We start from the raw sequence: 12,611 nt of genomic DNA, 5'->3' as shown, positions 1-12,611 counted from the left end.
CCAGATTCGTACATATGTTTAAAATATTTATTGATACTTGAATGTGATTTTGTACATTTTTGGAACCAAATATAATAAATATCTAAATGTGATACAAATACAAAATATGACTTTGACCTCTGTGGTCAATGTTATTTTTTGCGAAAAATTCTTCCTTTCTAAATTTACTTTGGCAAAATAATTTACATTTGGTATTAATTGCAACTATTAAACTAACATTGACTACGAAAGTTGTGCGTTATGGTAACCTCTACAGTTCTTCATGTGCTGACTCTTCACTGATCACCGGGGAATCTGAATCGCTGCTGACTGCAAACGAAGTACACAAATCAATAGAGTGCTTAAGCATATGTTGTCTTATCAGGAATACTGTTGAACAAAGCACTCGCGCAAAAAAAACCAACATTAAGGGCCGACTTCAGTTTGGCTTATAACGACTTCATGATAAGTTCTTCCAATTGTTTTGTGTCAATTTCGGGCTGGTGACCGCCTTCTGCTTCCGAGTTAATCCAGTACTCGGAAACAGCAATATAAACGGCCACCGCCGCACCAACAATGCAGCCCCAAGCAATGTGGGTGGAGCTTTGGAAGATGACGCAGGTAGCCACGCACATCCCAAAGTAGGTAAGCATTCGTGTATAGCTAACATATTTGCTGCGTTGCTCAGCAGAAAGGTCTTAGTTGGTCGGAAGCGCAAGACAAATTGTGAGAAATACGATGTTTATAATCAAATTGGGTTAAACGATATTTTACTTACCGTGACACTTGCCGTTTTTCAGTTCATAGCCCTGAGCACATTTTTTGCACATGTCCGGACCATCACCATCGCAGCCATCGCAAGAGCGATCGCATTCCAGGCAGCTAAAAGAACCTTCGTTGTTTACGCAAAACTGCTCCGGTCGACACGAGTTCGGACTTTTTCGTTCCAGGCACTCGTTTATGTCGACACATCCCGCTTCTGAGTCCATGCTCCAACCGTCCTTGCACTTTCGACAGTTCCGCTGACCGCCTGCCGTGCAGCCACCTTCGCCACAGGCCGCGTGGCATGGTGTACACAACAATTTTTTCTCGTCTCGGAAGGACTCGTAGTGTTCTGGTCCGCACTCCTTGCAGTGTGCCCCTGCATAGCCTAAATCACATTTGCACTTGCCGTTACCCTTCCTAGTTCCGCCTCCTTTGCACTTTCCTGTAATTTTAAATGGTATATTAAAATCTTTTCGATTGGATAGAAAGTCAAAAGTTAATAGGAGTTAGGTCACAATTAGTGCAGGTAATACATTTTTGAAGAATACGCAACTCTTGCTTCCGGTAGTTACAGTTAGTACATACATTTCCATCTCATGCATATGTATTTAACCAATAAACTTTTCTGTATCGACTTTTAATATGGTTAAAATCTTTAGTGTTTATCTAGTAATCTGAAACACATTAAAAACTTAATGCGTACCGTTTCCGCTGCAATCTGTGCAGGGCTGACAGTCTGCACCGTAAGTGTTCGCCGGACAGCAGACTTTCAGCTGCTCGATGCATAGCCACAATTGAAGGTCGGGATTTAGCGCCTGCTTGTGTGTGAACCAATCCTCAAGGAGTGCCTCGTGCTCGTTAGCCAAGTTGTGGCAGTGGTCCTTGTTTACCACATCTGGATCCGAACAAAGTTTCTCCTGAATCTCAACCAGCCGAACCTCACTATTCTTGTAGGAACGAAGTTTCTCCTCCTCCCAGGCAGTGTCCCCGCCTCCGTGTCCTCGTTTCGTGCGTTCGAGTCCTGCCTTAAATGAACCAACTAGTTGGCTGCAGGCCCTGCACGGCGGAGGAACTGGCTTCTCTGGCGAAAATGAGGACGAAGCCACTGTTAAGAATGTTAACGTGGCAGGCCAAAAGTCCTTGAATCTCATTATATTTAATTATTTGGGTTTTGCAGCCGGCGAATATTCTTAAGTTTACGTGTATCAAGCCGACTTTATCGATTGCTCGATAATCCACTCACGTACCAGCTGCCTATTCCGATAGACAGAGTGTAATACGGTTATCTCACTGAACACATCTCAACGGATTGGTTGCAATGCACTGAAACTGGAGAATGAACCAAATGGAGCCATTTGTCATTGAGTTTATATCACTAAATTTTTTTCATCACCTATAATTATTTTTAAACCTAATTTTCAAAATTTGAAAAATATGAATTATATTACTTATAAATAAACCTTTTCTATTTTAGTTCTAGAATCATTTTCATCCTAATTATAAAGCCTTGCAATAACAATCACGGAATTTTTATAATCTTGAAACGACGCAAACAAATTTACGCATATTATTAGTTATCTTCAGGATAAAAGAGATTTTATTTATATAAAATATTGTAATTATACAAAATAGTAATATGTATTATTATTTTATTGATATAATGTTGATAATTAATATTTGGTATTAATCCCTAAGGAAGTTATATAAAGGTTTATTATATATAGTTCAGTCACTCTGAAGGTTACTTAAAATAATCCGATACGCTAGACATGAAATATTAAGAAGAAATATAATAATTCAGCTGCAGACTGCGAATTGCAATGGATTTACCATTTTAGTGTGGGACTTTTGTTGTTGTATGCATTAGCCCTGAAATGAACAATAACAGCATAAAAGATTTTCAATTTAATGCACATTATGAAAAAAAAAGTATACTTCGGCGAGCAAATAAAGGTTTCTTTATCTCAAGAAATTATCGGTCGCTTTGACTTAAGCAATAATTAGGACCAATAATAATTGAATTTATAAAGGTTTGTGAAATAAAATAATTGTATCCTTGTAAAAGTATACAAAATAAAGGCTTACCTAACAACGCCATGATTCTGAACAGTTGTAAGAGTGATAAAGGGAGTTAATCGCTCTATGAAACGATCGTTGTTACGCTCTAATTCCCGTTGGTAATCTTTTTGATCTGAAAGGATTAAATTGCGATTTTTTTTCAAAGCATCAGCACAGCGTTTTGAAAACTCGCGAAAGCACAAGCGAAGTTTATTTTGATGCTTTGTGGGCACGGTTATTCCGTCTGATAAATTGGAAAGGAACACACTAGCCATTTCCATAGGACCTTGGTTGACCGTTGTTCCAATACATCCTTGAAGTACCATTTGTAATATTTTTGGGTCAGCAGGCTCCTGATTTGTAGCTGCCGCCAACTCCAAGGTTTTCTTTTGAATATCCTAGGAGAAGAAGTAAAATTATTATTTTACTTACTGCTGATTTTAGAAACTCTACTTACTTCAATTGCCACCTCAATTGGATCCAGGACTATTTGCTGTCGACTAATTACCATAATTCGTGTTTTGACATAGGGAAAGTGGTTCGCCGTGGTCAAGATCGTTTTGCGCTTACATTGTTCATTTAGTTCGCCATGTGCCTTACCACTTTTTGTAAAAGGAGTTGCATATATAAATCGCTCTAAATTAAAAAAAGAAACTTCAGAACCAAAGCTATACAAATGTTAATCCAGTTCATACTTATATTAAAATTCCGTTCGAAATATGTTTCACGATGCCGCATTTCATATGTTTCAAAATAGGGCTCTACATAAGTTATTTGAATATAGGCTTTATCGGGGTCCAAGCTGTTTATGTCGACAGTGTTGGAATCTTTGATGATATGCACTGAGTCCGGACCAAAACGATCGGTATAAAAGTTCTGTCGTGTATGAGAAAAAGATAATTTATTTTTTTAACTAATTGTACCATGTCATGTACCTGAAGCCGACTAAATATTTCTGGCAATTTGGTTAAAGTTGGCTCTTTATATATGAATTCCTGTTGGTCCAAATCTCCAAATTTGCCTCCATAGAAACCAACGCGAAAATATGTTCCAAAAACTCTTTTCCCCTGTTTACGTATATAAAAAACATATTATCGGTTGACATATTGAAGTAATTTAGCTTACCTGTAACTGCGCTATTCGATTAAATGCCTCCTGGAGTTTGCCATGAACTTTGCTAAGTTTTTGAAAGTCCTTGTTGGCTTCGCAAATTGGAATTAAAATCTTATACACCTCGTTCATTGCTTCGTACATGCCAGCAACTTGAAAAGAATTAGAGGCTTCTTCAAGCAAAGCCTTTAATCCAGTTTCAGTAAAATGATTTCCAAGGCAGATTCCATCTTCGCCGGGGCTGAGCACGTCGTCCGATACGGCCGACTCCATTAGTGTGTTGGGAGAGATGCGTTGAAAACTTACAGCTCCAACAGGTAAATGTGTTTGCGACTCCAACATGCTTATATACTCAGATACCAAAGCAGCAGCGTGAACGTAGCACATGGCTGCTTCAGTGTGATTGGCGCGCTCTCGGTGTTTCTTAGCCATGTTCTCTAACCAGGTCAGCCGTAAGTCAGGGTTGTTTTGGTATCCTTTCGCAATGCGGTTCATGAGATCAAGCAACATTTCTGGGTCTTCTTGATACTCCTTCATCTTAACCGTATCTGACAATATCATATGCAAATTAAAAAGCAAATCTTGCACTTGCTCAGGAAAAGACGTATCCTGTAAGTCTGTGTCGGATTCAGCATAAACAAGCACTGTTTTAAGGGCACGGCGCAGAGATTGTTCACTAAAAACCGAACTTGTTCCAACGAGAGAACTTAAAGACATAGTCACTTGCATCTTGACACGCGCAAAGTTCTAAATATAAAACTTTAAATAGTAATATTATCCATCTCAATAAAATCAAACTTACATTTCCGATTTCAAAATTTTGTCTCATTAGTAAATATAATGATGCAGCTGCCTGTGATCGTATCCCTGGCAAAAGAGATCCACAATGCTTCAGCAAAATTAAACATAGATCAGCACATATGTCTGTCTCGTCGTCGAATAATAGGTTTGGAAACTTGAAAATTAAAGCGCGCTGAGAGGCAAACAAGTTTTGTAGTGCCAGAGTCGATTGATTTCGGGATAGTGCATGGAGGAGCACCTTAAGCACAGTTCCAAGGAGATTATGATAATGGTTAGCAGCTACATGAACAATAATTTCTAGGGTGTCGAGAAGCACAAGAGCAACTTCAGTCGCCAAAGAGCCTTCGATGAAGTGACTCAATTCAAGTTCATGCTCATTTTTGCCTACACCATCTGTATATTGTGATCGATATGGCATCTGGTCTTTTCGCCAGCGAAACTTTTCCGTCGAATTGCGATCTTTTCGACGATTTATTAAATCGTATCGTGCTGAATTTGTTCCTCTTATACACTCCTCCAATTTTTCCTTTACATCAGTAGATCCGGTTTTTCGAAAACTTTGTGTATTCGTTCGTTTTAGAGTGGGAACGTGGTTTTGCCCTGTATACTCAAAAGTTTTTAGACATACATTAACAACTTGAAGCATTTGGTGCACTCTGTGTGGAGTTAAATCCAAAAGCCAACGGTATAAGACACCGTGCTCCAAATTCTTCAGCACCCACAGAAAACACACCAATAAATGGCGGGTGTTTTCCGAACTGAGGGGAGATTTGTTTTTTACTTGTTCATTCAAGTAGGAGTACGGTCGACTTCCTGATATAGCAAATGCCACTTCCGGGTTTATGGTTGATGCTGTAATAGTTTGATGTGGGCCCTGATAGTCTTCTAACTGACCGATTTGTTGCAAACGGTCCTGATCCATACCGTGCTGATGCAGCTGTGGAATGGTGTCCATCACTATGGAGAGCAGCGGTATGTATAAAGCAGCTACCCTTGCACGCGCTTCCGTAAAGCTATACCGAGTGTCCAAATCATGAGACGTCATCAGGTTGCGAATGCAGCGTATCGCCTTTCCATGTAACTGTGGATTGGGTACCTCCATTACTGCAGCCAAATCGCTAAGAACAAGTCCGACCAGAAAATGTTGCTGTAAAAATTCCGGACTAAGATCGGCGTGAAGAGCTCGCTCAAGTGATCCCTTTAAAAATATTTAATCTTGATATATGTGATATGATATGGTTGTGTTATAGGTATTTGACTTACACATGATGTTTGACTGTTACTCGATGTTGTGCTTGGCGTTGGGCTGCATGGCGCGGATACCATTGTGTATGAAGTCCCAAACGGTAAATTTAAAGCAACAAAGTGCTCATGGCTACACACGATTCTCAAAAAGTCTATTTTATAATTCATTAAATCTGGTATGGAAGCATTTTTGGAAATCAGAACTTTGGTATACGTTTTGATTAAGCCGAACACAAACCCCCTATCCATTATGCTTAGTATGTCAAATATAAAAAAGCTTAAACTAGCATTTAAAGATTGTGCTAATTTAGGTTCGTTGCTATGATAGCCAACAACCTTTGTTGTAACTAAGTGCACCAAGGTGGAGAGATCATCATTATACTGGTGTGGAAATCGATGCTTTCGGGGACCATTTAAAGTATTTGAACTGTGCAAATGCTCAATCATAGATTTAACAATCAGCTCAAATAAGAACCAGGAATTGGACATAGCTAAGTCTGCAGCTTTCCCACTTGCAACTACCCAATGAAGGGCCAATTCTTCGTGCAGCAGCCGAACTTGGACATCCCGAACAGCCATCGAGTGAACAATATCCATAGACACCTCTGTAAAGGCAATAAATTATACTTAGAATTTTTAAAAACTGGTATATATTTACCTTTGCAATCCGAGCTCCTACCACTAGATAACACATTATTATACAAACTATAGGTTTCACTCAACTGCAAATCTTCGGTAATGCTCCGACTGCATGTTAGACGCTGCTTGCTAAGAAGTGGGTGCGGAATTTTACATTGATATTGGACATATGTTGATAGCAAACTTTGCCGTCCATATTGGTCATACTGGTCGTCGTTAAGAATTGACAACAATGACGAAACTAAGCAAAGAACCTCAAATACCGTAGATCCCAGAGACATTGCTTGTCCACCAACTTTGTGAGTGATTACCAATAATTCAATAAGCTTGTCCAAGACTAATGGTAGATGCCTTACTAATGGTTCCCGATTTGCATGCTCGATATCCAGCAAGCATTTCTTTAACTCTCCCTCGATATTGCTTTCACCGATATGTGAAGGTATATTTCGTGTGTCTAAGTATTCGCATATTAAAAAGAATCGATCAAGGCACGAGTCCAAAGTATGAATTGCAGTCACTGCTTCTATATTAATAGAAAATACAGCTCTATGATTGTCCAGCCATTTAATACCAGGCAGATGTACATTCGGTGGTATAAATGAATAGTTTTCCGGTGGAGATTCGACCATAACCGGAAGATTAAATTCTCCAAACTTAAGTTTCCCATCTTCCAGTAAAGGCATCCATGTGTAGCCGATAGGAGTTTCAACGGATGGCTGCATATCCTGCGGCTTCTTTTGACAGGATACGTGATAAATGGTAAACAATAAATGGTGATTCTGCTTTATCGAAGCAGGCAGTGCTATTTTTATTTCATCATAAAACGATGGACACTTGTTGTGATAATTAACAGCTGTAAATGCTTCGGTAGAAAATTTCGGGCAAGACGATTTGCCATAAATTGCATTGACCGCATCTTTTGGGGTTTCCCCAGCCATGAGTTGTACGCGAACGGCAATGTTACGCGCAGAGCCTGCACGCGAAGAGAAATTCAGCTCTTTCGGCGACACAAAAAGCAAATTGCGGTAGGTATAATGTGGATTATAAATGGCCGATTGCGGAAACTCTAAGATTTCCTTTACTGGGCGAAGGTTTTCGACACTTTGGGGGTTTATACTGGCCAGCTCTGGTGTAAGTGCGTTCTTGGCTTCTTCTATGCAAGGTGATATTTCCAATTTAATAGAGCCAGGTATGCATTTGTACTTTTTCACTACTGAGCTTGGTCGTTTCAACTCTGGTAAAATTTTGTACAAGTCCTCGTCTTTCATTTTATCTGCCTCTTGCTTAAAGAAGTTTGGTACTGTTATAGTGATAGGACGAAAATTTTCTACAACGTTTGCAAAGTCATCCGGCGACCAAGATCGGCGCTTTTCCTTTCGTTCTAGAGAACCACGACGGGTAAGTGTTCCGCTCATATCGTTAGCTTTGCGCCTTAATTGATCAAAGCTGCTTGTTGAAGACTTTCGGTCCAAGCTGTTGGAGCTTGGTGCCGCGCATAAACCACTCGCTACTCCATTTCCAGAAGAGTCACGTTCCAGCCCGCCAGCTTCTTTGCCTTCAAAATTGTCTCCGTTAAAAACGTTAGTCAGGTAAATTCCTGTCCATGCAAACGGCATTCGGTATTTGCCTAAACGCTCACAGTAGTCCACAGCGTTACATTTTACTTTCTCCCGGTATTTATCTTTATCTTCCTTCAGATACGGTTCGACAGAATTGTTAATGTCACCTTGCAGCACCTTCTCTAGACGAATCACGAGAAACAAATCATTACTTGGATATGAAATTTCAAATATGGCCGAATGACTCTGAGTACTAATGTCGGCGCACTGGACGTGGCTTGACAGCATACGCTTAAGGTTATCTGAGTTCATATCAAAGTAGAAGTTTTCTGAAATTTTTTGACGTTCTTTGGCGTCATAAATGGCCATCGAAGCAAAAATTGGTTCTACTTCAAGTTCAAGTCGAAGCTGCAGGCATTTGACTTGAATTCGATGTCCCATGTGTTCGACCGGAATTTCCGCAAGTAGTCGGCGTTCAATGCATTCTTCCGCTTCAGATTCCGGATACAGTGAAAAAAGTGCCACTTGACGATCCTGCTCCCTCCGTGCTTCGTTGGTTTGATCAATTTGTTCCGGCGGCACATTGTCAAGCAAGTTTGGTATTAGTGGATCATTAACAGAGCGTCGAAGATCAAAGCTAGCCCAAGATCCACGTGGTGTCAAAGTGTCCGTACATGAGCTTACCGAAGCCAAACTTGCAATGGATTGCCTTGAACTTGGAGTGCTTTCGCTTTTATAGGCAAATGTTTCTTCAAACGATGAAAAATCTTTGTCTATCTCAAACTCCTGCTGGTACGCAGATGGACTTATCGTTCCACGATCAATACGTTCGCGGATATAACAGGAGCTGGAGAGGTGCCGCTGTGAATATTCTACAACCTTCCAGGGGCGCGTATAGCAGTTTACGCATTCTTGTACGTGTTGTGGCAAATCAGATCTGAAAGTTTATTCGCTTTAGTTGTGCTTTAATTGTGTTAATACGTACAACTTTTCATTCGGGATAATATGATCAACAGTTCGGATCTTCCGGGGAATGACTTTAACCGTTACATCTTCTTGAGGAAAATCTAATATATGTTTCAAAGGGTCCCGATTGATAATATTCATATGTTGGAGAAGAAACTCTTCATAGTCAAGGGGCTCTGTCGGGGAAACTGATACCTTCAATGAAAGTCGAAAGTTGTACAAATATTTCAGTTGAAATTTAAATTACTCTTACCGTGGAAGCGCACATGTCGTTTGCCTTAGATAAAATATAAACATTTTTTCTTACATCTGCGTTTTTCTGCCTAGGTATTACAAATTGGTATAGACACAATATAGGGCGTTTCTTTGTTTAAGACTATATGTAATAGCCCTTTAAAGTCAACTTACTTTGAAACTTTTTGCACAAACGACCGCTGCGCCGTCGACATTTTAAGAATTCCGTGTGTATAACTTTCAAAATGTTATGTTATATTATTAGAATAAACAAATTTTGTTTATACCGTCGATACTATTACCTATCGAAAATGAACACACAGCAGTGGTATAGTAATCATGAACTGGTTCCATTCTGCAATTACCAGTAGCGAACCAGAACTAGAAGGGGCTGGTTGAAGTGGATTTTTTGGTATTTTTTTTCCTATTTGGTTAAACTATCGAGGTAGTTTATTTAGAGAAATTTCTAATGAATATTCATTAAACAAATGTAACTAGATGACGCTTGTAAAATTGTACATTACATTGTACCTTGCATCCGGTTATTTTGAAATAATATTTTGGAGTTAGTGAACTGAGTAGAGTATATAAAATTGTACCAGCTAGAAAAAAACATTTTCAACCCAATATGATCAGGATCATTAGTCGAGCCGTTCTTGCAATCCATATAAACACTGAGACCCCCACAACTATAAGCACTAGAATGTTTTGATTAAACATGCAGACTTAAAAGCTACCTATGCAATAACCTTTTTTTTTAATTTTGATAATTTCGAAGCTGTTTATTCATTACCTGTTGGTATTGATTGAACAAATAGTTTTAAATTTATTAAAGAAGTGTGTATCTTGTTATTTCGATTTAAATGCGCTTCCGGCCAAACGAAATATGCTTTAAGTTTTCACTTTCACCCACAAGCAACAGCTGCAGTGTCTTTGGCGGGACTTTTTTAGATTTAGGCGAACATTTTCTGATCTGCCTGAGGAGGCGCTGTTTTATGACCTGCATACCACTATGTATGTGGGAGGCTGTTGAGATATAGACGAAAGCAAAATTAGATATGACAATAAATAGCTCTACTGCAGTCTAATTCGGTTAATCTCCAGGATACAAGAGTTTGCGGACCAAGTGGTTTTGGATAATTTTTAACATAACCTAATGAGCTTACAACTCAAAATATCCATATCTTATAATTTTGTTATTATTAAAAATATTTATCAAATGACATTTTGTTACATTTCATCTCTGAAATTATGAGGATTCCTATGCATTTTAATATATAAAAGGATTTATTTATTGCACAAAAGCGCCTTCCCCGCAAACTGTGAGGACTTTTTGCCATATAAGCTTTTGTCCCTTTTTATGGCTTGAAAATTGAAAAATTGAAATCAAGATATATTTTAGCTAACATTAAGAGAGTAATTTTATGCGTTTCAATATTAGCTCTTAGTTTTAAATAATTGTTAGCCTTAGATAAATAAATAAATACATTTTATGCGTTTATTTAACATATTTTTAAGTTTATTTTTGGAGTATCATAAGGATACAATCATTTGCAGCTGTATAGCTGTATCACAATGTTAGGTCGACAGGCGTCTCAGTCTGGGACGCCTCCGCTCTTTTAGTTTTGAACTTTTGTGCCAGAAACTAAAGACACTTGAACGACAGATGCCACCATCACCATCCGAACGTTGCCAAAAAGAATTTGCCGCCGGGTACAAAGTCCAATTAGTGACATTCTGACAACATGTTGCATTGAGTCTTGCGCTGAGATCGGCACTCATGTATATATTTTATAGGTATGTTCGTATCCGAACAACTAAATGAATCGGTCCGTAGATCAACGCCAAAACACTATTCTAATTGTCTACATATTTTTCATGGCTGGCGCCAATTGTCTTCATGTGCTTATCTTGTTAGATACATATGTAACGCTTAAAGTTCTATTATAAGAGAAATTTATGGAACCATATATGTATAACAGAATCTTCATTAACTCAAAATGTTACTAGTGCTGTTATATAATTCGAAATACTTTTTATAATCACCAATCTTTTTAACATTAATATCAACGTTCGATCACAAACTCAATCCAGATTAGAAACATGATAGGATTCGTTCAACATTTCAGCGCGTTTAAGGCCGAGTTAAATATAAACTTGTATTGCCGTGTAAACTCTTCAAAAATGTGTTAATTTAATTATAAGTAACTATTTTTATTCAACTCTTTGTACTATTTTTAGTATACATATACGAATAAAACCATATTAATTAACTGTCTAGCACCTTTCGAGGTGTAGCGTTTTTGCTTATTTTGCACATCCAGACAGTGTGAAGCGTTCAGTAAGCTAAAAATGCGTACTTAAATTCTATAAATTATATACGAGTATGCTCGTAAGTGACAAAATGATATGCAATGTATCAGCAGCCTCCCTGTCAATAATTTGTCTTTTTAGTTTCGTAGAAACTTACATCCAACCTTCAGGGTCATTTTACCTGCAGCTTTTACTCAGCTACAAAAAGGGAACTTTCCAAAAGCACCTGAGAAGCCAAACCGCATTTTGCTGCTATTAATTTAGGCAGGACAACACCGATCAACAGTCGGTGCCCTCCAGCACAACGAAAGCAATAATAGCAGTTGGGCTGCACCTTTCCTTGACAAGGTGTCCTTAAAAGAACACGGCCGGGTTAATAAACTGAAACAAAAATTGAGGTAGATGTGTAAAATTAAAGGTGCATAAATATTCGTTAGCTATGTGTTCATGCTGGAAATAAAGCATACAAATTAGAATTATTGGAAGGTGAGATTTTTTAAGCCCGACACATGTTATTTATTTATAATACGTGTCCATAGAATAGCTTTTTAGAATATTAACAGAGTTACAGATGCAACAGATCGCATAAAAAGCGCAACAGATGCCTTCGGTAGGTAAATCAACAAAACAAACCAGTTGCTCTGCTGGCGACAAGTAGAAGTGGTGAATGCGCCAACATTGGCAAATGAGTGGCCAATATAGCCCGTGACCATCGTAGTGCCACAGAGCAGCTAACCATGTGCCGGCATAGGCGTAGTTATAGGGAGCTTTTAATTGCAGGATTGCCTCTTCTCTGAAAATTTTTCCAGCTACGCTCATGCATGTCAACGTCAGGCGCGAACGACTGTGAGCATCTGGTCGGTCAGAAACCAGACACGGCGTTGGCACTGGACCTGTGCCGTGCCGTTGCGTGCTATACTTATTTGCACTGCGTTTACGACA

General features: G+C 38.8%; 2 protein-coding genes across 5 annotated transcripts; both read right to left on the bottom strand.

The window, feature by feature from the left end:
• Positions 1-197: 197 nt before the first annotated feature.
• LOC108104193 (cysteine-rich with EGF-like domain protein 2) lies at positions 198-1,974 on the bottom strand. 2 transcript variants are annotated; one of them, XM_017210136.1, is made up of 3 exons: positions 1,448-1,974; positions 758-1,186; positions 198-309 (listed from the first exon to the last, which is right to left on the bottom strand). In XM_017210136.1, the coding sequence occupies exons 1-3, from the start codon at positions 1,893-1,895 to the stop codon at positions 251-253; spliced, it is 936 nt and encodes a 311-aa protein (XP_017065625.1). In that variant the 5' UTR covers positions 1,896-1,974; the 3' UTR covers positions 198-250. The 2 variants fall into 2 exon arrangements, with proteins under 2 accessions (XP_017065625.1, XP_017065624.1); XM_017210135.2 differs by lacking the exon at positions 198-309 and adding an exon at positions 426-676.
• A 405-nt stretch (positions 1,975-2,379) lies between these two features.
• LOC108104190 (dedicator of cytokinesis protein 7) lies at positions 2,380-9,690 on the bottom strand. Of its 3 annotated transcripts, XM_041818831.1 has the most exons (14): positions 9,659-9,690; positions 9,531-9,593; positions 9,376-9,445; positions 9,142-9,317; positions 6,617-9,093; positions 5,977-6,563; positions 4,715-5,911; positions 3,928-4,659; positions 3,738-3,869; positions 3,498-3,678; positions 3,260-3,438; positions 2,830-3,200; positions 2,575-2,613; positions 2,380-2,507 (listed from the first exon to the last, which is right to left on the bottom strand). In XM_041818831.1, exons 2-14 carry the CDS (start codon positions 9,569-9,571, stop codon positions 2,486-2,488), a joined length of 6,204 nt encoding a protein of 2,067 aa, XP_041674765.1. In that variant the 5' UTR covers positions 9,572-9,593; positions 9,659-9,690; the 3' UTR covers positions 2,380-2,485. The 3 variants fall into 3 exon arrangements, with proteins under 3 accessions (XP_041674765.1, XP_017065621.2, XP_017065622.2); XM_017210132.2 differs by having other exon boundaries at positions 9,145-9,317; positions 9,531-9,686; XM_017210133.2 differs by having other exon boundaries at positions 2,380-2,613; positions 9,531-9,686.
• Between the last annotated feature and the right edge of the window lie 2,921 nt (positions 9,691-12,611).

This window comes from Drosophila eugracilis, unplaced genomic scaffold (genome assembly GCF_018153835.1).
Source record: "Drosophila eugracilis isolate 14026-0451.02 unplaced genomic scaffold, ASM1815383v1 contig_386, whole genome shotgun sequence".
NCBI classification, from domain to species: domain Eukaryota; kingdom Metazoa; phylum Arthropoda; class Insecta; order Diptera; family Drosophilidae; genus Drosophila; species Drosophila eugracilis.
This window is presented reverse-complemented; position numbering and strand designations above follow the sequence as displayed.

Bases quoted from the DNA above. Each gene is read 5' to 3' on its own strand.
- LOC108104190 (XM_041818831.1), bottom strand. From the start codon at position 9,571: ATGTCGACGGCGCAGCGGTCGTTTGTGCAAAAAGTTTCAAA. The intron at 3,679-3,737 runs GTACATGACATG...CATACACGACAG, and splicing joins AAATATTTAGTCGGCTTCAG to AACTTTTATACCGATCGTTT. The intron at 3,201-3,259 runs GTAAGTAGAGTT...TTCTTCTCCTAG, and splicing joins CAATTGAGGTGGCAATTGAA to GATATTCAAAAGAAAACCTT.
- LOC108104193 (XM_017210135.2), bottom strand. From the start codon at position 1,895: ATGAGATTCAAGGACTTTTGGCCTGCCACGTTAACATTCTTAACAGTG. The intron at 1,187-1,447 runs GTACGCATTAAG...TTAAAATTACAG, and splicing joins CACAGATTGCAGCGGAAACG to GAAAGTGCAAAGGAGGCGGA. The intron at 677-757 runs GTAAGTAAAATA...CGACCAACTAAG, and splicing joins GAAAAACGGCAAGTGTCACG to ACCTTTCTGCTGAGCAACGC.